Raw genomic sequence first — 27,087 nt, 5'->3', positions numbered from 1 at the left:
GAACTTACTAATGACAGACTTTCATAACTAAAAACACCAAATAATAATAATTAATAATAAATATTAATAAAACCATTGTTGCAAAATCCAGAACACTTTCTTCCTTTTGGCGCGAAAAGATTACTCCACGCGAACTTGCATGCACCTTCCCCAACTTCACAGACCCAACTCACACGATCCACACACCATCCACAACCCACCGCGAAAGTGATCTAATATCCACCCCCCTTCCCGTCACTCCGCAGCCAGCTGTCAAACGCGCTGGCGCAACACAAAAGCGGGAAAAGCAAGCTTGAAGCGGTTTTGTTTTGCACAAAGTGTCACTTTCTGGTGTCAGAATTTCTCTGCCGATGCTCGCTGCGAAGGAATTGGAGATTTTCTGAAAATAACGGACTGTTTTGGGTGCCAAAGCGAGTGATTTAGCCGGAAGAAGCTAGCGGAAGGTGCGCTCCGTCGAGTCCCGGTAAAAGTTGCTGCAAAACGGTGCGATCCGTGACTGAAAAGCGACGTGAAAGTTCGTGCTCTGGCGCAGGTTAGTTTCCAGAGAAGGGGCTTTTCTAGAAGGTTGGACGTGTGAGGTGATTGGGAACGGGGTCATCCGCCTATGCACTTCCGAGTGCTTCTGGGAATGGTATTTTCATGGTTAATTTTTCAAGGGGAGCTTTGTACGTTGTTAACTGATATAGGTAATGAGTTGATAAGGTGATTTTGCAATGTGCAGCATATCAACTGAATTACTTTGATGAATCACAGATAGTAATTAGGATCAATTAACAAAAGCTTACAAAAACAGCAAGTTTTCATCTATGTACATGTTAAATTAGTGAGTGCTCAATTTTCAATTTTAAATTTTAACCGAAAATAAGCACGTAACAGAAAACTCTCTAAAAGTTTTGTGAAATTATTTTGCTAAAATATGTCTCCTTACGGACCCTTTTTGGTAAATAGAATTTTAATATCGGCCTGATCAGCACCAAGAAACTAATCCAAACCCGTCTTTTCACAGTCCAAACCTCCACACCGAAATGGCAAAGGTTCACATCACCAACGTGGTCGTGCTGGACAATCCGAGCAGCTTCCTGAACCCGTTCCAGTTCGAGCTGACGTTCGAGTGCATCGAGGAGCTCAAGGAGGACCTCGAGTGGAAGATGATCTACGTCGGGTCGGCCGAATCGGAAGACTTTGACCAGGTGTTGGACACCATCTACGTCGGACCGGTGCCCGAGGGTCGTCACATCTTTGTGTTCCAGGCGGATCCCCCCCAACGTGGCCCGCATCCCCCGAACAGGACGCCGTCGGCGTCACGGTGGTCCTACTCACCTGCTCGTACCGGGGCCAGGAGTTTGTCCGCGTCGGTTACTTCATCAACAACGAGTACTCGGACCAGGAACTGCGCGAAAACCCCCCAGCCAAACCGCTCTTCCATCAGATGACCCGCAACATTCTGGCGTCGAAACCGCGCGTCACCCGGTTCAAAATCAACTGGGACGACACTCCGGCCAACGGTGCCGCGAACGGAACGTCCGGAACCGGCCTCGAGGAGGACAACGGAATGATGGACGATGGTGCGCTCGATGCTCAAATGAATCCGGCCACTTCCTCGTCGGCGGGTCTCGGTGCGGCCGGTTCGTCCGCTGGCGCTGGGATGCAGGACGACAGCAGCAGTATGGCGTTGCCGCGGGAGTTTAACGAGAATTCCAACTCGCTGGCGATGGAATGCTGAGACAGATGGCATCCATCTAGCAACGAGTGGCCCCACTAGGATGTAGTTCATGTGTGTTTTGTATTTCTTTTTTGATTAATTTTCATTTTCCTGTTTCAACCGTACCGGGTGAACTATTTCTTTTCTCATTGCCGTACAATAAAGCGCGCGTGCACAGTTCAGGGCGCCGGCCAGCCGTTAATCATAGTTTTAAAACTAACGTTGCGTCATTTAGTAAAAACTCAACCATGCGATCGTAAGACTAGATATAAAGTTGTGTAAATAATAATGGAAACAATTAGTAATAAAATCATGCGATAAAATTGGGTTTTGTTCTTTTTTTTTTCATTTGTACATATCACAGATTTTCTTGAATATATTAAAGTCAAGTATTCAAAATTTAAACAGAAGAGATTAAAGTACAGCAAAGCAGCTGCATTGAAAAAAGCAATTTAGAGGCCATCCATAAACCACGCGGATTTTTTTTTTAATTTAGGAAAAAATGAAAACATAATATTCAGAATTGCCAAATTGCCAATGAACGCAGGAAAATTTTAAAACACGGAAACTTAAGAGCGAGTCCACGAACAGGACATACCACTTTGTATGGGACGTCGTTTGGACCTCACCAATCTTTAGTGAATTTTGATTTTAATTTTAATAAATGTGAATCGAAGATTTTTTTTTAGCTTTCATTTTTTAAAGGGTTAAAATGGATGAAAATAAACATTTTTATGCATGTTTCTATTGTGAAATTGTCTCAGGAACACGAATATGATAAAATTATCATCAGAAAATGGGATCTAAGGGGTCCCTCGAGCAAAAATTTACAACCAAAAAATTCACTAAAAGTAAACGTGTCTATTTAATATGTTAAACTGCCTTACCCAAAGCGTTCTCAGTCTCAGATGGTAGTCCCAGATGTCCCCTACAAGCTGCAGGTCGAACCGAGTTGATATCTGGATGGAACACTTTTTTATTTGAGTTTGAAAATTGTGCTACTTTTTCACTAAAATGCAAATAACTCCCTTTAGATTCAACCAATTGGGATGCTCTACCCTGCATTTTGTTGCATTTTTGAAGCCCTTTCAGATGTGTAGGATCCTCACTCTTTAACTACTGGTTGATGACTGACTGGTCCAAGCTATGCTCACGCACACCAACGTCTGCCTCCACCCCGGCTGTGTATGGTAAAAGGTTAGACATATAACACTGATCTAAATCATCACGTTGGATTAAGACTCTACAATCCCTTCCTTTCTCAAAAAAAAAAACAAGAAAAAAAAAATCATTATTATTTTGTATCAACACATTTAATTTAACGGTTTCTCAAGCATACTCAAAATCGTGTTAATCCAGAAACACCCATCGAGAACGGTCCTAGTCCAGATATCGTTCTGGAACTTTCTTATTCCTTGCTGGACGTTTAGCTGGGATACCATCAGATGATGCTTCCGTTGTTTTGGCTTTCCTCTTACTCGTTTCAGTTTCTCCCTCAACTTCCTCTTGTGCCGAATCCTCATCTGAATCGTCCCCTGATGGGTACTTGCGCAGGTCTGTTACAGAGCGGCGGTACATCAGACCTTCGTCGTTTTTCACAACAGTATCGCTTCCGGTCTTGCGTATTACGACAAATTTTTCCAGACGGAATTTTGGTTCGAGCTTTCCTGTCTCATAATTACGCAACAACACTGCATCGCCTACCTTTATTTCCGACGGTTTCGCATGTCTGCGTCGATCTGCGTATAATTTTCCTTTCAACTTCTTCACAGCATCCTCCTCCCTTACTCCTTCTTCACGGTTCCAGGTCGGATCGGTTCGGAGGGACGGTAGTAGATCTTTAATGGGACGACCGGTCATAAGCTCCAAAGGTGCCTTTCCCGTAACTGAATGCGGCGTCGTATTGTACATGTAAGTGAAATCCCGAAGTGCCCTGCGCCAGTCTTCTTTCGTCACCACTGCAATTCGGAGCGATCTCAAAATACCTTGGTTCAGCTTTTCGACCAGCCCGTTCATTTGAGGCCAATACGGAATTGTTCGTACCAGTCTCATGTTCTTGGAATGACAGTATTCAGCAAAATCCTCGCTGGCGAATGGCGGTCCGTTGTCGCACCGAATCGTCTCTGGATACGTGTGATCGTGAAACACCTGATCTAAGGCATCGATTGTCTTGGCCGCGTTAGTACCCGTTTTCATTTCAATGACCTTCGCGAAGCGGCTAAAGTAATCCACAATAACTAGAAAGGTACCGCACTCCTTTGCCGAAAAGAAATCAATCGCAACATCTTGCCACGCTCGTTGAGGCATTTCCTTACGGATCATAGGCTCTGGCGGATTTTGACTGCGCACGGCAGTGCACCCCGCACATTCTTCTACGTATTCCATCACTTCACGATCCATACACGGCCACCACAGGTTCTCCCGCAAGCTCCTTCGCATGGCCACGATGCCGGGATGTCCTCGATGTGCGATTTGTAGGGCCCTTGGTCGCAACTTCTCAGGTAAGACAATCCTATCATCTCGTACTACGATACCCGAGACCACACCCAGTGCTCTTTCAACCGCTTGATAGCGCAATAACTCCGATGGCCAGTTGTGCGTCTTGAGGGCTTTGGTGACAGCAAGCATTGTTCCGTCCCGGGTTGTTTCCTTCCTTATCTCGTCCAGAGTGATCGCCGAAAGCCGCCCCCCTTCAACAGCAAACAAATAGTGCTCAGCTTGGTCGTCAAAAGCCACAGCAGGTTCTTCCACCAGGCGGGATAGAACATCAGAGATGTTTGTGTAGCCTGGGATGTACTTCACCTAGAATAACCAAAAAAAAACTATTTTGACGCTCCAAATTATAATACTTATTATGTTACCTCGAAATCATACGGAAGTAGACGAAGCGCAAATCCTTCTGCTCTTGAACACGCTCGTCGACCATTTTGGTGCTTGCCGCCATAAATATATTCGAGCGTTTTATGGTCCGTGAAAACGTTGAAATGGATTCCAAACAAGTACAAATAAAATTTTTCAACGGCCCATACCACCGCTAGTGCCTCACGCTGAGTTTGCGGGTAAGTCCTTTCAGCCGCTGTTAAACCCTTTGACGCGAAAGATATGATCCTGGCCACCCGGTTTTCATCTCTCTGTGCAAGAACCGCTCCCAAACCAACCGGCGAAGCATCTACATACAGTTCAGTAGTATCCCGCGGGTCAAAAAATCCAAGTTTCCGAACGTTGCGCGTTAACTCTCCTCGAAGATCATCAAAAGCTATTTTCTGCTCTTCCCCAAACGTCTCAGCTTCCCCACGAATAAATTTACGAAGTGGTTCTGTCCGCGTAGAAAGATTCGGGATGAACTGGCCTACAAAGTTAACCAATCCGAGAAAACTGCGTGCCTCTTCCTTGGATGCGGGCAACCGGAAACGCTCGATAGCGTCTATCTTATCCTGTGATGCATTGATTCCGTTCGCGTTCACCTTGAAGCCCAGAATCTCGATTTCGCTTGCTCCAATCACGCACTTACTTTTGTTCAACTTTGCATTGTTGCGCTTCAAAACATCGAGAACTTGCTGTAGTCGCTTGTCATGCTCCTCCTGCGTCCGCCCGAAAACCACGATGTCATCAATGTATATGATCACTCCTTCGATTCCGGAAAACATTTCAACCATTATCCTTTGAAACATCTCCGGAGCCGCGTTAATCCCAAACAAAAGTCGTTTGAAGCGCATAAGTCCTCGCCCGGTCATGAACGTGGTAATGTCTCGAGAATCGGGTGTAACTCAACGTGATGATACGCGGAAGTCATGTCCAGCTTTGAGAAAATTTAGCACCTTTCAGCTTGTTCAGGAAGGTGTCGATCATCGGCAAGGGATAATGCTCGCGGAGGATAGCAGTATTCGGTTGCTTCATGTTGATACAGATTCTCACATCGTCCTTACCCTTAGGTATAACAACCATAGGTGAGATCCACTCGGGTGGCCCTTCGACCTTCTCGATGATATCACTCCGAAGCATCTCTTCGATCTTGTCGTCTACCTTTTTTTCCATCGCAGCTGGTACTCTGAGGTAAGCAACTTTCTTCGGCGGGATCGTTCGATCGATCGACAGCTTCACTTGAACTCCCGGGAACTTCGGGAACGGCGTTCCACCATCCGTGACATTTTGGACATCAAGGCCGACTTTAAGAACCCTCAGTTCTTCCGATGTTGCTTTGCTCAAAAGTGACCGGCGTGCCCCTTCGATAACGTAGAATTCCGCGTATGCTTCCGGTTTGGAGGAGTTCACTGATATCCATGTCTCGAATTTTGCTGCAACGCGTAGCGGTTCACGACTCGCATACGCGGTGAACTGACGATCGCAATTCACGCTTGTCGTGATCGGGGACTTTCTTTTATAATAAAAACACAGATATTTTGCAATCAACAAACAACACGTCTTATTCCATAGAAATTAACCACAAAACTGATTTGACAATCTTCATTCTCTCTTTCGCCGGCCGCGCGCATCTCGTTGTTTTCTCGCTCGTTGTTCTCTCTCGCAGCTCGCTAGCGCGCTCTCGCACTCAATCCACAATCAGCTAACAAGGCAATATTCATGAAGGTGCGCACTTTTTGTTGCGCTCTTAACTCTTATTTATGAATTATATAAATCTTATAATAAATACTCATTTAATTATTTATTACATATTCAATCCTGCAACCCATAATCCCTACAACGCTCTTTCTGAATACCTTGACCTTAGAGACTGCGATCTCTTTCCATACGTCTTCCGTAACCGTGTTAATCGAAGCTCCGGAATCGACCAGAAAATTCACCGGAAGCAGATAACCGATCAAACACGTAACCGTACCGTCGCATGGGTGAGGGTCGTCAACCTGGTAGATAACACAAAATAATATAAAATCCTTTGAGTTTACTTGTTTATTTCAATTTTTTTTATTTTTTTTTCAATGCACTTGAGAGAATCCTACGAAACCTCTTAAAAAAAAAAAAAACTTGCTACATGAAACCAGGGAGAAGGGAAATGAGAGGGTACACTGGCTATTTATTTTTGACCCCATAACGCGGTACACATCGCAGCATTCTGGAAAATTAAAATGAGAGTTACCAATTTTTGTTCAGTGACTTGAGGCGTTACGGTTTTGATGACGTTTCCCTCTGTCAAAATTTTTCACTCTCTTTAAATTGAACTGTCAAAACAGTCAACTTGACCAGCGAACTGTAGAGATCTTTGGTAATATTCGAGAACTTTGTTGGATTGCTTCAAATACGTTTTGAAAACCACAGGCGGTTCCGCTTGGTTCCGTACCGGCCGGTGTTGTACAGTTCTCCAGGTTGTCTGCTTCTAGCTTAATCTGCTTCTGCTGGGCCACGACCCTGCTGATTCCCCTCGTCCCCAGCGCCAGTGTCAACACCGGTCCTTAGCCGGCACTTTCTTCAACGGCACGTCCCGTCGCCTGCTAATGTCCTGCGCCAGACCAAAGTCCACGAGCAGAAATTGTGCAATTCGGCATTCAGGATCGTGTGGCCAGCACGTTACATCCTCCTCCCTGAACTTCTGACGTGCTCTGCCAACAGAACATCGAGTCTAGGAATCGACTCCAGATTTTGCAGTCCACGGTTCGACCTGTTCATGTACGAACCGGCTCGCCGCTTCTTGGAGTTTTTTTTTCAGATGGAATCTACACCGTTGGCCCAAGCTTTGCCACACTATTCCAATGAGCAAGTCGAACATGAAAGAAGATGTTGATATGGCATGAAATTTTCTAGCTGTACTGGACACTTCACAAAAATAACAACAAATAAACGATCTTTGTGGGAAGATTTTCTGGCTGCGTGCAATCTTAAGCGAGATTCCAGTTAGATGTTTTGAACAAATCTAGAGTTTGATTTATTGGCAAATATAGGTGACTGGTTGATAAAGCATTATATCGTAATTTGCATAAGTTGAAGGCGATCTTAACGTTGAAACTCGGCTGTTAATTTAGAAAAAAATAATAAAACTCGGTTGAATTCAGATGGGTTTTCTATATTTCAAGCGGATTCATCGGAATTTTACTGTGTTAAAATCCGTTCGCTTCGTTAGGGTGTGATTCACTGTCAACATGTCCAAAACAACATTGGGGACATCGGGTTAACCCAAGATTTGGATCGTATTCTTTATGACCTCCGCCGGTTCAGCAGACGCAACTGGATGGAACTCGCTTGCCGAAAAACTTCTCCGGAACATACAATTGTCCCGATTACCACTTGTACGGCGCCTTTATATCGATGCCATCTATGGCGCTTGGCAACCTTCATGTGCCGATTGACTCGTTCGTGTTGACCTGAAGCTGGTAAAGAAACGGAACAACTTTAGTCAAAATATCACTCTTGAAATATCCTCAACAATTCATCTTTTCCTCCTGGATGATGATCTACTGTAGTTGGCGAGCAAGCACCTACACGAGATACAGTTCAATTTAGACTCCTGGATCTTCTTCGGGGCCTAGAAGTGGCCCAGCGTATGGAGCGCCTCGTAGCAGCATCGAGTCACCGCGGGCTCGAATCTGGCAACTGGACACAAATTTCAACGATTTTTTTCCGATTTTTCAGTGAACACCGAGGATCGTTTGTCCGGGTACCCGGACGGTTCTCGAAAGAACTTGGCTCACAAAGAACTGTATCGGCAAGGTTCCCCGGATATTCGCCCGTGTCGTCGTACAAAATAAAACAATGTTTTTTTCCTCGAATCCAAGGGAACTGTCAACTTGAAAAAATCAAGTGGGATTGCTAAGATCAAAATAGTCAACAAAAAAAATCCATAACGCCTCAAACTCGTAACGCCTCATCAAAGGCGTTACGGTTGTACCTTTGGTTGGTACCATGAATTTATTGGAAATTTGTTCCGAGTCCGCGCTCTATTTTCAATACTCTTTGATGAAACGCCGTTTCTTATTCTTCAAAAAAATAGGCGGAATGGGATGACATTTATACCTTGGCGATGTCCTCAGGTTTCGGCCGACGGGGTAGTTCTTCCTTCCACTCAAGTGCTGACTGCGCCAGCATGTTAGCCTCAGGTCCTCCGTGACCCCGACTATTCCCCGGATGTCCACCGTAGGGAACTGTGCACACCCTGGCGTAGTGACCAACCGTGCCGCACTTATTGCAGCGCGCTTGACGAGCGAAGCATCCACTTGAATCAGGATCATGGGACCACGATCCACATCGGTTGCATTTTGGTACTGTACGACCATGACCGGATGGGTTACGATCAGCCTCGTTCCAACGCGGGCCCCGTTGGTTCGAGGAGCGATCACCTGCCTGTCGCTGGTAAGGTCGTTTTGGATATCGGCCACTTCTGGTCCCGGGCTTTTGATAACTTTCTCGTTTGTAGCTGCTTCGAGCTGCCGGCATATAATTCACCTGCTGCTCCTCCCGAAATTGCTTTGATTTCTCTTTCTGCTTGAGAAGAGTCTCACGGTTCTGCGCATAATTGGTGATTTCGTTGAGGTTCATCACGTTTTCCAAACCTTTGTCCTTGATCTTCTCGTCGCGTGCACCCACTGTAACCTGCTGAAGAATTTCAGTTTCTTCGCGCACTCCAAAATCACACCGAGAAGCTTGAGCTCGGAGCCTGAGGAGGAAGTTCTTGAACGATTCTTCGTTTTTCTAAGTTCTTGAACGATTCTTCAAGATGCATTTTGAATTTTGAAATTAAAATGAATTTGTCCTAAGTTACAGCTTTTGTACGATTTTTGACGCTTTTGAACCTTCAAACTTTGTGTCCCGATTTGCCCCACTTCCCCTTGACCTAGAGTGCTCATATTTTGGCCAGATACTAGTTTTATATGTACAAACAACCCCTGAAAATGTCAGGCAGATTGGTGAGGTCGATGCGAGATTGGTATGCTTTGCTCGTGGACTCGCTCTTAACACAGAAGATATTAAAAACAAAATCAAATACATATTTTACAATAAAAAATAGAAAAAAATTAAAATCTTGAAATTTCTATGTTTACAATTCAATTTGATTTGATTGAAAATAATAAAATATAAAAATTTTAATGACAAGCCATGGTCTCAACATTTGAATGAAAAAAGTGTTTTAATAGTAATTGTAATTGTAATTTTATTGAAACGATATCCTGATAGTTTACACTGTATATCAGGGCAAGGAGGTAGCGGTTTATGCAACAAGTTGCAAAAAGAGGATTTTTTCAGCACGAGTCGTACATTTATCCAACGAGGTTCACCGAGTTGGATAAATACGAAGAGTGCTGAAAAAATCCTCTTTTTGCAACGAGTTCCATACAACATTTTTTGCAATTCCAAAAAACACATAATGAGTGAAATTTTAAGTCAAATTTTCATGTATTTTGTCAATAAATTGTTTAAATCAAAAAAATGTTGAAAAGTGTTACTTTTCGAAACCAGTGCTGAAAAGTTCAACTTTTCAGCACCCATTTGAGTGCTGAAAAGTAGAACTTTTCAGCATTTATTTTGAAAAGTGTTGCTATTCGATTCTGTTATTTTTGGTACAGAAAAGTAGGCTATTTCGTCGTTCAAGAATGACAGGAAAATTGAGTAGTTTCACGACGGAATTGCAAAAAATGCATTTTACACCTGCCCAGTTGTTTTGCAATCAATAGTATTCAAAATATCCAAGTTTTGAAGAGGTTTTTTTTTCGCCAAAAAAAACCTTTTTGCACATTTCTGGAGTTTTTTTTTTGAAAAGGTCCAATAAACCAAATTTTTAGTATTTGCATTTTGGGTGACTCAAGGCGGTTTCAGAAACACCCAAAAAGCAAAAACTGGAAATTTGGTTTATTGGACCTTTTCAAAAAAAAACTCCAGATTTGTACATTGAAATTCCACAAAAATTTTAAATATTTTTGATTGATTCCAGACATGCTAATTATTATTTTAAACGCAGGAAAATGCATTTCCAATTGTTTTCAGTTGGTTAGATTTATATTTTCTTTGAAATTTTGAAGTTTTTTTTTTAAAGGGGGAGGGGGCGACATAAACTTTGAAAAATATTTGCAACGGCTTAATCTAAGTTCTAAAAAAATACAAGTTCAAAAATCATTTCAAAACTTTGGAGTTAAGGGCCGGTATGCAGTCCTAAAGAAAGCGGGTCAAGAAACAGCTTTACAAACAGCAGAACAAAAGAGCGGGAACGTTTTCTTGGGACTTTTCTTCGACATTTCTGGCTTGCTTTCGCTGCTTCCCATTTGAAATTTTTCTTGGCCGGTTTCTTCCGAAGTGCATACCTTACATAAATAAAAAGCTCATCAAAATTATTCAAAACAGTTCGTACTCTGTTGTCCAAAAAGCAAAGCAATCCACTTTACCGACCTACGGGCGAGCCTCCGGGTCTCTTTGTGGTGTCTGTTGTAAGTTTCAGCTCATTTCTAGGCGTCCGAGTTATGTGTGGTGAGTAACCCAAACTCTATTGTCCAAATTCCTCGTGAAAACATTCAATCTAACCAAGAAATTTTTATCTTTCTTAAAATTTGGGTTTCTAACCTGAACAAATATTTCTTTAAAAAATTTCTAAGCAGCCTGGACTGGACAAATATTACATATGAGCAGTTCTCTACGGAATCGGTCTATTTTCCTTAATTTTATTTTTTTGTATTTTTTAATCCAGCTGAAACTTTTTTGGTGCTTTCGGTATGCCCAAATAAGCCATTTTGCATCATTAGTTTGTCCGTATAATTTTCCATACAAATTTAGCAGCTGTTCATACAAAAACAATGTATCAAAATTCAAAAATCTGTATCTTATGAAGGAATTTTTTGATCGATTTGGTGTCTTTGGCAAAGTTGTAGGGATGGATATGGACTACACTGAAAAAAAATGATACACTATTTTTAATTTTTTTTTTAATTTTTTGATATGTTTTAGAGGACATCAAATGCCAACTTTTCAGAAATTTCCAGAATGGGCAAAAAATCTTTGACCAAGTTACGATTTTTGAATTAATACAATCAATCAAAAAATCGAAATATTGGTCGCAATTTTTTTTCAATTTAATTTTTCGATGTAAAATTGAATTTGAAATCAAAAAGTACTTTAGTGAAATTTAAAAAAATATTTTCAAAAATGTTAAATCAAGACTAACACATCCAAAGAGCGTAGTAATATCTGGTCTTTTTGAACTGTTAGTCTTGATTTAAAATTTATGAAAATATTTTTTTCGAAAAGATCGGAAAATTTCACGAATGTTTCATGTTTTAACAGTGTAAATCGGACCATTAGTTGCTGAGATATCGACATTAGAAAATGATGGGTTGTTTGGGTGAGACTTAGAAAACATCAATTTTCTTGTCAAATCGCAGCAACTAAGGGTCGTATCAACAAAGTCCGAATAAGCATAATATAGAGAATTTTCTCAGTTTTTCAAAAATATTTTTTTCAAAAGTTGGCAAACATGGGCACTATTTTTAAAAAATCAATAACTGCGACTATTTTGAAAAAAGTTACATAAAAATGGCTATAACTTGAAAACGGTGCACTTTATCAAAATTTCACTAAAGTACTTTTTGATTGTAAATTCAATTTTACACCGAAAAATGAAATTAAAAAAAAATTGCGACCGGTATTTCGATTTTTTGAAAAAAATTGTATTGATCAAAGATTTTTTGCCCATTCGGGAAATTTCTGAAAAGTTGGCATTTTATGTCCTCTAAAACATATCAAAAAATAAAAAAAAATCAAAATAGTGTTTTTTTGCAAATCAAGTTTTAGTGACAAAAAGTGAAATTAAAAATCACCAAAAATGTTTTTACAGTGTACAACCACATGTCTGTGGTACAACTTTGCCCAAGACACCAAATCGATCAAAAAATTCCTTCAAAAGATACAGATTTTTTTATTTTCATACATCATTTTTGTATGGACAGCTGCCAAATTTGTATGGAAAATTATATGGATAAACTAATGATGCAAAATGGCTTTTTTGGGCTTACCGAAGGCACCAAAAAAGTTTCAGCCGGATTAAAAAATACAGAAAAAATCGGATGACCGAAATCTCAGAGAAATGCTCATATATTGTCGCCGCGGCACTAAACCGAATTGAGCAAGTTTAACTCTCGCGACGATTTTCTGTCGCGAAATATCTGTCAAGCATGTTTAGGTGATTTTGAATCAGTGTGTTTGCTTTTTTGTTTTGACGGCTTTGGATGATGAGAAAAACGTGGTAATCTTTTCTGATCTGCCAAGGAAATAGAACGGTTTGGATTAAATTATTGTTTAAAATCTTGGTTTTTAGTTCTACTACCACTAGAACTGTTTGACTGTTTCATTTGGGGTAATTTATGAAGTTCAGTCAGTTTCCAGCTTCAGAAAAAGACGCAGAAGGGAAAAAGTCTTGGTTAAGTTGCTGATTACGGATGGATTTCCGTCTGAATAAAACAAAAATAAGTGGCCTCATTGTCGAGGGACCTCAATCCGGTCCGTTGTGTCCTCTCACCGAGAGAGTTTTGCTGATGAGGGATGTTGCGGGTGTCGATTGAATAAGCTCTTTAGAGTCAAAATGGGAAGACCCAGCCACCAACTTGAAAATCAAAAGCGCTGTACTTGTCCTCTCCAAGCTAGACATCATAAAACGGTCCATCTGGATGATCAAATCCACGCTCACAAAACGATTTCCGGTAGATTTTCGTGATTGATTCCATGCTCCGTGTAAGACGCGGCGCGAGTCTTGTCGCAGCTCAACTGGCGACATTTCAGTTTGGTGCCGCGGCGAAATTTTGTTTTGGTTTCGCGTGTGACATTTGGGGTACACTCAGAAAAGAAACAACAAAAAATTGCTGCTGTTAATTCGATTTATTTCAAAAACCACAGAGAAATGCTACATGAAGAAATCCAGTCTGCAACCCGTTAAGATCGCCATCTCTTTGTCTTAAAATTAAATTTTTATTGTTTTCAGAAAAAAAAAGAATCTAGGAGGCAGACGAACTGTTGGGAATAATGTCTCTTATTCTAATCACAGGAATGCCAGGTAAATTAAAGTTCATATAAAATCAAGCTCTATGAAAACAAAATTATTGTACAATTTATCAGGCGTGGGTAAAACCACCATCATGCGTCACGTAGGCACCGAACTCCAGCGACGTGCAATCGCATTCGACGGTTTCTACACCGAAGAGCTGCGCAGTCCCAGCGGAGAGCGGTCCGGTTTCGACATCGTAACATTCGACGGCAAACGAGCACCACTTGCACGAGCCAGGTTGAATTTTCGAGCTTCTTTATTTTTTTTACAGTGCATTGATTTTCATAAACTTTCAGCGACTCCATTCGTAACGCTTCCGCCAAAAATCGCGTCGGAAAGTACACCGTCTGCGTGACGGAATTCGAATCCGTAGCATTGCCGGCGCTGGCCATTCGATCCACAGCCAATCTGCTTCTGCTGGACGAGATCGGCAAGATGGAGCTAAAGTCGCGCCCCTTCGAGGACAGGCTGCAGCAGATAGTGGACGCCGTCACGGCACCACCTGGGGGTCGGTTGAAGTTTGTGGCCACCGTGCCATTAAAGGCCTCGCTAAACATTGTGGAACGCTTGAAGCGGACGCCGGGCGTGCAGCTTTTCCACGTGACCGTGTCGAACCGGGATAAGATAAAGCAGGATATTTTGGAGGCCGTCGTGAAGATGGTTTGAAAATGTGGACAAGTGGGACAAGTTCTGCCAAACTTAAATTCAATAAAACGATTTTGTTGAAATTGTGTTTAATTCAAATTATTTTTTTCCGTGTTTCTTCATAAATATTGCCCACTTTCAAGCCCAATGTGCATTTTAGATCACTTTCGCGAAACGTCAAAGCCCATCACAACCACAACGTTTTGCAGCTGTCAACCGTGCGCTGCAGCATCTTTCCAAAATCTTGCTTGCGTGCCGTCGTTGCGCTCACGTTTTTTTGTTCGACTGAAAAAGTTTAATCGCCGCCGAATTCCGACACTTTCGGGTCCGCCGGATCACGGAGTGTGCCCCAGCTCGACTTCCCGCTTTTCTGCAGGCTGTGATGGACGAGGAGGACGATCCCGTCGTGGAAGAGGTGAGTTGTGGTGAAGATTGCTCCTTTGAACGTGGGACGGATTTTGATATTCTAATTTGTGTGGACGCAGATTCCGGTGTACCTGTCGAAGACGCTGGCCGAGAATCTGTACCTGTTGCAGTACCCGGTGAAGGCTTCGACGGCGACCTTTGACGATGGCCAGGTGGTGAACAGTTGCGTTAAGCCAATCAACCAACAGGTAGGCGATTTGGGTGGAATTCCGCATGGTTAGGTCCATTTGTTTACGATTTGGTTTTCGTGGTTCCAGATCAAGGTAGACTACGCGCTGAACACGGCCTCGAAGAACTACGACTCGTTCAAGGGCGAACAGTTTGCCATAGCCGCAGATGGGAAGGAAAAGGATCGTCAGCAGAAACCGACCTTTCGCAGCGGAACCATGGACAAGCAGTCGTTCCTTAGTTCGAAACCGATCGAGGACGTCAATCGGTACATGGTCTGCACGCTGCAGGACCGGGAAATCCACGCCACTCCTCTGCAAGGGATCGCCTCGATGCGGCAGATGTTCTCCTACTTTGACAAGCAGGACAAGCGAACCAAGGCCGAACAGAAGGCGGAACAGGACGCCGATGCCGACGAGGAGGAACTGAAACAGGTCACGGTCAAGTTCGCCCGCACCGAGAACGAAAAGGTGCGAAAGGCGCGCGAAAAGTCCTTCAACTACATTTCAAAGCTCGAATCCGAAGAACCTTGGTGCGAAACGTTTTGGCACGCGAAGACCTCGACCGCGGCCGAACTCGAACGGCAAAAGCTGTTCTGCGGTGGCACCGGATCCGGTGGCGCGTCCGCCCGGGAAGACCCCGCTGCGCTCAACGTGGCCCCGCCCGAGTATCTGGAGATGCTCATCAGTAAGGAGAAGACCGATAGAAATATCGATTCAATGCTGCCAAGTCGGGTCGTCTGCATGCACAAGCTCAAGCAGATGGCCCTCGTCGATCAGATTAAGGTTATTCTTAAGGATGGTGAGTCTTGCATAGAAACCAATCAATTTTCCACCCCTCAAACGCTCGTTTCTGTTCCAGCCAAGGTACTCACGTTCCAGCAGATCATGGATCTGCTCCCGGACCGGGGCCTCGCGGCGGACAAAGTCCTCCGGACGCTCCCGCTGGCGGGCGTGCTCATCCGGGGCAACTGGGTCGTCCAGTCGGAGATCATGTACCCGGAGGGCTCGGTGTCCGCCATCAACGGCGTGCCGGCCGAACAGATGTGTAAGGCGCGGGACTACATCCTGTATCGCTTCACCCAGAGCGACCACCTCGAGCGGCACCAGTTGGCGCTCATTACGCAGCTACCCACGGAGGAGATCCGGGAAATCCTGTGCTCGGTGGCCCGGCTCAATCCGGACCGCACCTGGAGTTTGCTGCTGCCGTCGAACGAGGAGTTCTCCGCGAACGAGCAGGAAATCAGCGACCGGCAGAACGCGTTCTGGACGGCCCGCGCGGACAAGTTCAACGAGATGGAGCGCAGCACGAAACGGGTGCGGAAACGGTCGGGCCGATCGGAGAGTAAGTACGACGTCAAGATGAGCAACGGGTAGCGCCGGCCAAGCCGCCCCGGGTGTGCATGTGTTATGAACCAAGTTATAGTGCGTTACGATCTTACCAGGATAAGCTATTATTTATACGTATCGGAAAATATATGTTGTCGGTTCGATTCCACCGCCACCGTCACCGCGGGGCCGTTTAAAGCCCTGGAGCGGTACTCAAGTCTGCGAAAGTTTTGGGATCGAATCGGGAAATTTTGAAAACAATCGGGCATTGTTGCTTTTGAAAGAAATTGTCCTCAATATTATCTCTAATCTAATAGCAGGCCAAGTGCGAATGATGCTGATGATACCTCTTCAGTTGACGCTCAGGTGAGGAACATCCTGGAAGGAGCGTCACTGTCTACGTCCGTAGTCCTGTTAGATCATTCTTGATCAAGACAGTATAGCTCTGGTTCCTTGCGAGTGTCCTATTTTCTTACCTCCACGTTGGCTTGGTTTTCATGATGACCTAGCTGGTGGCCTGTGGAAACGGATCGTAAACCTTTGACCACCGCGGGTCAGAGTCGAGACGGCTAAAAGAAAGGGGCGCGACAATGTGGGAAAGGGAAGTAATTTGTGATTGTAGACGGTATTGTTTTGATTCGCAGTATATGTTGAGTTAACTGCTGTGGATGTACCTGAAACATCGCACAACGGGGTTTCTCTTCTTTCCATTTCGTCTACCACCTATCTTCTGTTTATTTTGTTTGTTTATTTTCTAACTCGGCTTCTGTTTATTATCCTTCATATGATTTCGATTTCACTTATTTGATTCTCTTATCTCTCAACGCTTTTCCACTCTATTTTACCAATTGATGCTGCTGTAACAAACTGTCTGCTTTCCCTTAATTTGGCAGTGTTGTCAATTTTGTTTATCATGTGCCTTTTCTTTATTTATCTATTTGAATAATTTCTTCTCTTCTCTGTAAATTACCCTCAATACAATCTAAGCTTGTTTGTTACCTCTATTTATTAATTATTGTTAATTTCTTTATCTACTTCTTAAATTACTGTCTTTCTTTTACTATTGATTCTTCAAATAGTATATTTCTTTCACTGTCCATTGTTTTCAATCTTCACCCTTTTCTTCAAACAAATGAGGTTCGAGCCTTTACTCAATTTTTGGAATGATCAAATAATTAACACAAATATTACTATTGTACTTTTGCTAAATTTTATAAAATGCTTAGGACCAAAAATTTGTAACAAAACACCGCGACAAAAGAAAAAGCAATATATAAACACGACTCAACACTAGGAAAGCTTTCAGTAGAAAACAAAACACAGTAAATAACAACTAGGTAGTTGTTTAATTCAAACCAAAAAATAAAACAGTTTTTGCTTTAATGAAAGTTGATAGGCACACTATAAATCGTTAGGCGCTTATACTTACATCAAACCCTACTTAATGTACCACCCCGGCCGAGTTAAAATGCGTAACCGGAAAAGAAGGTGTGCATGCCTGGCACGAACACTCAAAGCGTGTTCTAGCGTGTTGCTCGTACTGACTCAGAGCACGGGTGAGATGTAGGTGTATGGGCAGTGCGTGTTCGTCGGGAACCTGGTGCATAAGATCGGTCAAGGCCCGTTCTAACACTGAAAATTGTGAATTGCGAATTGTGAATTGCGAAAATAATGAGGCTACTTAAATTAACGTTTCATAGAATGAGTATGAATTAATTGTAACTGAAATCATTGAAAACAAGCAAATTTATTACTTTTCATTTTAAATTTTTGGCACTATTGGCATAGTTAAAAAAATCTCCCGGGTCTCGGGAATTCGCGGAAATGTCCAAATTCTACTCTCGATTCCCGGGAAATTGAATATCTCGAGAATCGTTACCCTCTAAGGACTAAAGTCTTTTCGATATTCTTAGACAATTTGATTGTTGCCCGGTACAAAAAAAAAACAAATCTTAGAACGTAATTTCGACACTGTGCTCCAAGGCTACGCTCTAACAGTCCCAGGGTATTTGCGAGGAAAGCTTAAGGTGATAGATGGTGTCTTTCACTTTTGGGGCAATGACTGTCAATGATGGTTCTCAATTCAGGGTCCAGAAATAGTAAATTAAAATGAACAAATAATCACTATGTGTAAAACGCTTCTACAAACAACGAAAAGAAATCCATTTTTTGATTGAAAACTTCTGAATCAAAATTTTAATGTTTTTCTAAAAAACATGGCCGCCTAATGGCCGGTCGGGAATGATGCCTTCCAGAGCCTTAAGGCTCTGAATGACACCATCTACAAGCTTAAAAAAATACAAAAAAAAACATAAATTTATAAAATTAAAAGACTCAAAACCTTTGACTTCAAAAAATTAAAGATAAGAGTACTATTGTTAATTTGATTTGGTTAACCGCGGTGGATTTTCTTGAAATAATTCGAACTGTCAAAAATCCACCAAAGCATCTACCACATTGATCGCACAAAAAACTGTGGTAGAAAAGTATCTACCGGTAGATGCTTTGGTGGATTTTTGACAGTTCGAATTGTTTCAAGAAAATCCACCGCGGTTAAACCGGTTAAACAAATCAAATTAACAATAGTACTAAGTTGTTGTTTATTCCCACGTTTCGATCTCACTAGGTTTTTTGGCCAAATTTTCCCTAGTTTTTGTTTAATTGCATTCGAAGAACCTTCTGTTACCAAGCGGTTATTGAAAAGGAAATAGTTGCAAGGAACACCAAATCTCTATGAAACAGTCATTCACACAAGTTGTAAAATTGTTATTTCGGTAAATAAAATGAATTGAAAAAATAAGTTGTTGTTTTCATAGTACTGAAGAAATATTTCAATGGAAACATGAAATAAAATGTGCAGTGGTAGTGGGAAAATTGTCAAACAAAATTTCAAAGTAATTTTCAGATTCAAAATGAATAAAATCCAAAAGTTTTTCTGGTTTGATTTTTAATGTAAAGGAATACAATTTTTGTGAAATTTTCTTTCTCTTTTTCTAAAAGCTAATCTCGTTTTTTCAGGATCAATAGTAAACTTTTGGGCTGGAAACACTTATTTTGAACATTTTCAAATTTTGGGCAAGACTTTTTTTATAGAAAAGAGCAAACAATTTCACAAATGTTTCAACATCAACATTCTTTACCGAGAGATGAACTTATAGTTTCCGAGATATTGCGAGTTGAAAGTGTGGATCAATCGGACCGCGCACTGGACTCACAATCCAGAGGTCGCCGGTTCGAATCCCGGGGCGGACGCAAAAAATTCTAAGTGTAAATATAGGTATTCGGTGCCCTCTCCCCGTGCCCATTAGGGTGTAATATGGTTATATGGAAAAAATTAAAGTTGTCCAAATTTAGTGAGCACAGCACTTTTTCAGTTCCTATTGGGGTCCTCAACAACTCCCCAAAGTTTGGGACCAATTGGTTTAGTCGTCACTTTGCGCAAAGCAATTCAATTTTCCATATAAATTTGTATGGAGAAAACCAATTTTTTGGATTTTGATATTTATTGAATCCACGTTTCATGCTATATCAAAACCGGACTCATTTTCGGATGCTCTGGAATCTGCTCTACAACTTTCCAGAAGAGAATATGGTGCTAGCTTGCCCCTAAAAAAAGATACAGCGTGTTCAAAACACGTCTAAAACGTGTTTTTTGCTCGAAAATCACGTTTTAGACGAGTTTTGAGGGCTCTATATCTTCTTTCAGGAGCAAGTTAGCACCATACTCTCTTCGGCAAAGTTGTAGAGCACCTTCCAGAGCATCCGAATATGAGTCCGGTTTTGATATGGCATGAAACGTCGAATTGTTAAATATCAAAATCCTAAAAAATGGGTTTCCCCATACAAATTTATATGGAAAATTGAATCGCTTTGCGCAAAGTGAGGACTAAACCAATCGGTCCCAAACTTTGGGGAGTTGTTTAGGACCCCAAAAGGAACTGAAAAAGTGCTGTGCTGGAAAATCGATTTTGATATTACACCCTAGTGCCCATACCTTCACACTTAGGAGACCCGGGAGGCGGAGTCTTGTCGCAAAAAGAACGATACACGCCTGTGGATCCGTTGACGAAACCGCAAGGTTTAAGAGGGCCACATTATAAGGTGTTACGTCGATTCCGTTTTTTTTTCCGCTAGTTGAAAAAAATGAGGACTAAATAATTAGATGACATTGGAAAAACTATTTTTTCTCATATTTTCTCAAATTTAAAGTACACAGGGTGCTAGAAGATTTTCTAAATGCATTAAACTGAAAAATTTAGGAATAAAATACCTTAAAATTAAACTTGAGCACGTTGCACTTTATCAAAAACAGTTTTCGTTCCAAATTTATTGGTTTTTGAAATTTTGGCTGACATTTTTTTTTAGATTTTCTTTTTCCAACAATCTAGATTAAATGTCAAAGATTCAAGATACTGGTATTATATTTTGAACTTTAGCGCAAAAGATGGCTACCCTAAAAAGGTGGTTGAAAATAGCCTATTAGCTATGGGATTCCCTATGTTTTCAGAAAAAGTATTTCGAACCAATACTTTTCTGAAAAGCCCAAATCATAACCTACAACTTTGCCGAAGACACCACATCGATCAGATGATCCTCCTCAAGATACAAATTCTCGAAGATGCAATTATTTTTAGACGATGTTGCAAAATTAATAATTTTTAACATTTCAAACTATATTTTAAAATAATATTGAGACGTTATGCTTCTATATTTTTATTTTAACTAAAAGACTAGAACACTCCTGACACGTCAAATACTGCTAGCGCTACCATTCTCCTCCCGGAAGTCACTGACGATCGCTTCGTCCCACGGTCCGTGAATGTTGTTCTTGTGCCGCTGCAACCGCACAAACAGCAGCGGACAGAATCCGTTCACGAACGCCAACACGCAAACGTACGTCCAAAAGATGGTCATCGAGAGTTGCAGCAGCAGGTAACAGCACACACCAACGGTGGCCACTAGCAGCGGAACACTGCGGATCTTTGCCAACAGGATCGGCCCCAGGGCAAAGTAAACGGCGGCCACTTCCAGCAGAACAAAGGCGTGAAACGGCGAGGACAGTCGCGAGGCCAGGCAGATCGCACCGAAGATGGCGGCGTTGAGGGAAATCGCTTTGGAGACGATGGCCGCCGGAACGCCGTAATCGTAGAAGATCAGGTGGAGCATCAGCACCAGGAAGGTCATCGAGAAGATCGTGTCCGTGCTGACACTGTCCGTGAGGGTGTGCAGCAGCGGGGAGAAGATGTAGCCAAACACCAGCACGGCTGCGGCCGTTTTAAAGTCCTCTATGACGGTGCCAAGCCGGAGACTTCGGCCGGCATAGATGAGATAACCGGCGACGGTTCCGAAGATGGCCTGCCCGAGAATGCTTTGCGGTTTGAGGGTGTCCGTGTACAGATAGTGGAACACGATCAGAAAACTGGCGACGATGGAAATTTGCTGGCTCAGCCGGGTGGCGCCCAGGAATGCTTCCGGAAGGGTGTACGTCTGTAGGTTGGCGTTGGTTTTCAGCTCCTGCAGGAAGCTCGGATCCGTGTAGTTGTCCTCGTAGTCGGCATTTTCGTACAGGTTCTTGCGCCAAGGTTTGCGCTGCTGGTGCTGGTGCGGTGCCATTGGTAATTTGTGCGTTTATTTATAACGATAACCTGTTAGTTTACAACTTTTTATCAGGTCATTTGTAAATGCTGTGTACACTAGATTTGAAGCTTTTGGAAACTTAGTACTTTATTTCAACATTTCAAATTTCTGTAAGAATTTCGTTGTTAGAAAGAAATTTAAAAAAAAATATTTCGTTGACTTGGACTAGTAAAAAATGTAAATATTTATATTTGAATGTGATCTAATTTAATTGTCAACAAGAGAAAGTCCGGTATGCACCATGCATTAGGGTGACCGTTTGGTTTTTTATGGGATAAAATCAGATTGATGGCTATATCTAGCTACAAAATGAAAAAAAAAAAACTTAAAATTTCATGTTACAGAAAATGTATAAGGTCCACTATAAAGATGATTAAAGTGAGAAACTAATAATTTAAGCTAACATATAGAGTCAGGGGTGTTAAAAAACACCCAAAAAGCAAAAACTGAAAATTTGGTTTATTGGACCTTTTCAAAAAAAAAAAAAACACCAGAAATGCGGCATCAGCTGTTTGTCAAACTTTTTGATCTTTTTTTTTCTAGCAACATCGAGTTGATTTACGGGTGCCACGATACCCGAGATTGGATGAACCGAATTGGCTGAAATTTAAGGTGAAGACTCTCAAGACATATTCATCCCGTGTGCATTGCGAAGCCAATATCTACAATTTTTCTATCAAATAACATAAAAATATTTTTATTTATTTTTTAAATCTATTCGTCATACACATGGGCCGGTTTAGAAGGGTTTAACGAGTCTTCACCAAAATTTTGAGCCGATTTGGTCAAAGCAGCGTTGAGATATCGAGGCACCCGTTTTTTTTTATCAACTATTTTCGACAATCTCGTGCCGGGACCGTGGTGCTGGGGTAAGCGTGGTTGCCTCTCACCCATTCGGCCTGGGTTTGATCCCAGAATGTCCCGGTGGCATTTTTCGAGACGAGATTTGCCTGACCACGCCTTCCGTGGGACAGGGAAGTAAATGTTGGCCCCGGTCTAACCAAGAGGTTAGGTCGTTAGCTCAGTCCAGGTGTAGGAGTCGTCTGCCTGGGTCCTGCCTCGGTGGAGTCGCTGGTAGGCAGTTGGACGCACAATCCAAAGGTCGTCAGTTCGAATCCTGGGGTTGATGGAAGCTTAGGTGTAAAAAGAGGTTTGCAATTGCCTCAACAATCAAGCCTTCGGGCACCAAGTTTCGAGTAGGTATCTCGCAATCGAGAACACCAAGGCAATGCTGTAGAGCGAATAATTTGTTTTTTTTTTCGACAATCTCGGTTATTTTTCCTTGATTTTTAAGATCACTACACTGCCCATTTTCGCATAAATGTCCCATGTTATGTTTTCGTAAAAAAACTGGATTTCCTCATGATTTCTAGAACAAAGTCATCCCACATATTCGGAACACTTTTGTGGTAATTTGTCAATAGGATGCAAAATGCAACTTTTCTGTCGACCTTACTATTTTTAGAACGTTTATTTGGGCATTCTCTTGCTATTTTACTAGTAAAAGTAGTACCGTAAACCGGGGTGACTTTGCTAGGATTTCAATTTGTTTTTGGAATATTTTCGAACAGGTAAGGTTTTTCTCAAGATTATTATTTTTAAAACATGTACTGGGGCTGGCCACACAAAGTCCATGCACTATTTCGGAAAAAAAGTTTTTTCAATAATGTTTAGAAAAATAGTTACGTTAAAAAATTTTAGTTTTAATTCCGGGGTGACTTTGATAGTCATAGTTTTTCTTGTTAAAATCATAATTAAGATGTTCAAACTTTATTTGTACGCTAAATGTACGATCACTAAAGTAGCTGATATAGTTTTAAGAAAAAAATCAATGTTTATGTTTAGTTAACTAAGTGTATATGCTTTTTAGCAAAATACATATAAATTTTAGGTAAAATTGTTAAAAAGTCGGAATTTTTCATGAAATTTGTTAAAACATGTTTTGTTTATAAAATTATCGATTTATATTGCATTTTATACTGAATTTCAAGCACGAATCACAGATTTTCACATTTTACATGAAATTTGTTCAACTGAAATTGCCTATAAAGTTGGTGATTTTTTTGAATTGTGTTTCAAAAACAAAATATTATATATTATTTACAATTTTTTTAACCTTCTCCTAGTGAAAAATTGTCCAAAGAATCCGAAAATGCATTCCGTTTTCCGATAAAAAATCATGTTCATTGAGAAAATCATGACACTTTGAGAAGTTTAAAATAATGACTTTCATCAACATTTTCTTAACTATACTTAACTAACTTTTTAAACTTGTCAAAATTTTATGAAAAGTTCTTCTTGAGGTACTTCGAACACTTCTCTACCACGGTCAGTATGTTTCTAAACCATTCCTTACGTATTTTAACTGTACTCTTCATTTTGCGTAAAAATCGCAAACCTATCAAAGTCACCCCGGCTATCAAAGTCACCCCGTTTTACGGTACTTTTTAAACAAAAACCTGCCTATCAAGACTATTTTAACCAGAGCAGCAAAACAATGCATCCAAATTGCCTGTTCCATGATTGTGGGATGTTATTGTGCCTCCTACAATTGTGGAACACCTGAATTTAACTGATATTTTCACACAAAAAAACCAGACCATTCATAAAACATTACTAAGCATGCGTTTTATTGGTTTAAGAGTGTGAAGTCATTATTTTGGAAAAATAAGAACTCCTGGAGAGAAAAAAAAGTTTGTTTACATCGTAAGAAAAAAGTATGATATAAAACGTAAAAATATACAGCCTGTCTATACATCAATCAAAAGATCGCAAGAAAAGCTTCCACATGAAGGTAATAGCAAATCATTGTGTTCAATTATCGATTTTCCATAATTTGTTGAACATTGGCCTTTCTGTTAACTGTTCCGAATATGAGGGATGGCTGGTTTTGAACCAAACTGCATATTTAACTCAAAAGTTATGAAAATGCATATGGGACATTTATGCGATCAGGGGCAGTACAAAAGATTTACTTTCTAATTTAAAATTAATCATTCTCAACACAAAGATTGTTTTAATGAGAAAAAATGCGATAGGATATAAATACATTTTTTACGTTAAATAATCTTCAAGTTTGAGTTAAAAAAAGTTACATGAAATATCAAACAAATATTCTGAAATTATAAGAGTCCCATCATCTAATGTTTTTTCAACAACAAGTAGTTTATGCAACAAATTGTAAAAAGTAGTTTTTTCAGCACGTGTCGTACATTTATCCAACGACGAACACGACGAGTGCTGAAAAAGTCAAGTTTTGCATTTATTTTATAAAAGCGGCAAAAACAAACCAAAATGACCGAGGGGTCATAGAATGCAAAATCAAATGAAATTAAAAAAAAAATACTTTTTTATGTTTTTGTGATATTTCATGTCACAATTTAAGGAAGTTTGAAAAATTGGCTCTGAACACAAATTTAGGTAACTTTTATTGTCTATCTAATCTAATCTAATCTAACACAAACGCAGCCAGTCCTATGAAAGCATGCTGGAAAGTTTTGTGATTAGATTACGCCACAAGCACTTTTCTTGTCATTATTAATAATTGCAGTACATCCGAGAACACTCGAAAATGTATTGCAAAAATTAAAGCAGCCAGCCCTACTACGTTGTGTTTACCGAAGAGAGGATTCTGAGAACGGATCACATTTCAGGAGGAAAGATGCGTGGACATACCGTACCAAACGCTCCTGTTTACAGTTTCATATGTGTTTTGTATAATGTGTTAAGTGTAAAATATAGTGTGGTTATATAATCAATTAAATATAATAATGCAATATAATGATCATTTAATAAAATCCCTTCACCTATATATAATAACCACGCACCCCAGCACACAAACAGCGACACAAAAGAAATGAAAATGAGCATGCAAAAACAAGACAGCGCGTCCCCGTGGTCAGCGCACTAATCAAATATAGGTAACTTTTATTGTTATATTTTACTAAGAAAGTATAATGCATTGCTGGTCCCCTCGGCATTTTCCATGCAGCCCAGTTAGCGAGCTGCATACGGTTACTGAGTTACGTTCTCAGCCCAACTACCGAACAAGTACTGTACTTCCATAAAACATATTTTGGCAATTCCGAAAAACGCTTTTTGAATGGAATTTTATGGCAAACATCCATAAAAAAAAGCAAAGCAATCCACATTAACGACCCCCGGGTCTTTAGTGGGCTCTGTTGCAAGTTTCTGCTCATTTCTAGGCGTCCGAAGGTTATGTGTGGTGAGTCACCCAAAACCTCTTTTACGCAAATGGACCGACGTTTTACTTCCCCATCCGATAGAAGGCCAGGAGGATAAGGCAGGAATCGAACCCGCGCCCCATAGCAGCTTAGGGATCGGCAGCCGAAGCCGCTAACCACCGTGCCACGAGGCCCTCCGGCAAACATCCATATGGTAAGTAAATTCACTGTTCAAAACAAAACAATATTGAAAAATGTTACTTTTTGCAATTCCGTCGTGAAACTATTTACTTTTCCTGTCATCCTTGAACGACGAAATAGCCTACTTTTCTGTACCAAAAATAACAGAATCGAATAGCAACACTTTTCATAATAAATGCACTCAAATGGGTGCTGAAAAGTTGAACTTTTCAGCACTTGTTTCGAAAAATAACACTTTTCAATATTTTTTTGATTTAAACGATTTATTGACAAAATACATGAAAATTTGACATAAAATTTCACTCATGTGTGTTTTTTGGAATTGCAAAAAATGTTGTATGGAACCGAGTTGGATAAATACGATGAGTGCTGAAAAAATCAAGTTTTGCAACGAGTTCCATACAACATTTTTTGCAATTCCAAAAAACACACATGAGTGAAATTTTAAGTCAAATTTTCATGTATTTTGTCAATAAATCGTTTAAATCAAAAAATTTTTGAAAAGTGTTACTTTTCGATACAAGTGCTGAAAAGTTCAACTTTTCAGCACCCATTTCAGTGCTGAAAAGTAGAACTTTTCAGCATTTTTTTTGAAAAGTGTTGCTTTTCGATTCTGTTATTTTTGGTACAAAAAAGTAGGCTATTTCGTCGTTCAAGAATGACAGGAAAAGTAAGTAGTTTCACAACAGAATTGCAAAAACTACTATTTCGATACAAGTGTTGAAAAGTTCAACTTTTCAACACCCATTTAAGTGTTAAAAAGTAGGACTTGTCAGCACTAGTATGGAAAGGTATTGATTTTCAAATCTGTTATTTTTGGTAGGGAAA

The 27,087-nt window shown here is 40.9% G+C and overlaps 4 protein-coding genes across 4 annotated transcripts; 3 read left to right on the top strand and 1 right to left on the bottom strand.

The window, feature by feature from the left end:
* The first annotated feature begins 391 nt into the window (after window positions 1-391).
* On the top strand, window positions 392-2,030 carry LOC6039430 (histone chaperone asf1). Its single transcript, XM_038263817.1, is given in 3 exon segments — window positions 392-532; window positions 1,007-1,271; window positions 1,274-2,030. Coding segments are annotated over 2 exon segments (696 nt in total). The 5' UTR covers window positions 392-532; window positions 1,007-1,025; the 3' UTR covers window positions 1,724-2,030.
* Window positions 409-14,375, top strand: LOC6039427 (nucleoside-triphosphatase THEP1). The gene is made up of 4 exons (XM_038263818.1): window positions 409-532; window positions 13,608-13,679; window positions 13,742-13,907; window positions 13,967-14,375. Exons 2-4 carry the CDS (start codon window positions 13,649-13,651, stop codon window positions 14,334-14,336), a joined length of 567 nt encoding a protein of 188 aa, XP_038119746.1. The 5' UTR covers window positions 409-532; window positions 13,608-13,648; the 3' UTR covers window positions 14,337-14,375.
* Window positions 14,376-14,509: 134 nt separating this feature from the next.
* LOC6052708 (DNA-directed RNA polymerase III subunit RPC5) lies at window positions 14,510-16,498 on the top strand. Its single transcript, XM_001868900.2, has 4 exons — window positions 14,510-14,730; window positions 14,801-14,929; window positions 14,999-15,710; window positions 15,771-16,498. Exons 1-4 carry the CDS (start codon window positions 14,698-14,700, stop codon window positions 16,283-16,285), a joined length of 1,389 nt encoding a protein of 462 aa, XP_001868935.2. The 5' UTR covers window positions 14,510-14,697; the 3' UTR covers window positions 16,286-16,498.
* A 4,420-nt stretch (window positions 16,499-20,918) lies between these two features.
* LOC6052709 (phosphatidylinositol N-acetylglucosaminyltransferase subunit C) lies at window positions 20,919-22,038 on the bottom strand. The gene has a single exon (XM_038265882.1). The coding sequence runs from the start codon at window positions 21,848-21,850 to the stop codon at window positions 20,987-20,989; it is 864 nt and encodes a 287-aa protein (XP_038121810.1). The 5' UTR covers window positions 21,851-22,038; the 3' UTR covers window positions 20,919-20,986.
* Between the last annotated feature and the right edge of the window lie 5,049 nt (window positions 22,039-27,087).

The sequence above is a fragment of the Culex quinquefasciatus genome, chromosome 3 (assembly GCF_015732765.1).
Source record: "Culex quinquefasciatus strain JHB chromosome 3, VPISU_Cqui_1.0_pri_paternal, whole genome shotgun sequence".
Lineage (NCBI taxonomy): Eukaryota > Metazoa > Arthropoda > Insecta > Diptera > Culicidae > Culex > Culex quinquefasciatus.
This window is presented reverse-complemented; position numbering and strand designations above follow the sequence as displayed.

Excerpts from the sequence above, each read along its gene's own strand:
- LOC6039427 (XM_038263818.1), top strand. The coding sequence starts at position 13,649 with ATGTCTCTTATTCTAATCACAGGAATGCCAG. Across the intron at positions 13,680-13,741 it reads TCTAATCACAGGAATGCCAG|GCGTGGGTAAAACCACCATC; the intron begins GTAAATTAAAGT and ends ACAATTTATCAG. Across the intron at positions 13,908-13,966 it reads GCACCACTTGCACGAGCCAG|CGACTCCATTCGTAACGCTT; the intron begins GTTGAATTTTCG and ends ATAAACTTTCAG.
- LOC6052708 (XM_001868900.2), top strand. The coding sequence starts at position 14,698 with ATGGACGAGGAGGACGATCCCGTCGTGGAAGAG. Across the intron at positions 14,930-14,998 it reads TTAAGCCAATCAACCAACAG|ATCAAGGTAGACTACGCGCT; the intron begins GTAGGCGATTTG and ends TCGTGGTTCCAG. Across the intron at positions 15,711-15,770 it reads TAAGGTTATTCTTAAGGATG|CCAAGGTACTCACGTTCCAG; the intron begins GTGAGTCTTGCA and ends TTTCTGTTCCAG.
- LOC6052709 (XM_038265882.1), bottom strand. The coding sequence starts at position 21,850 with ATGGCACCGCACCAGCACCAGCAGCGCAAACCTTGGCGCAAGAACCTG.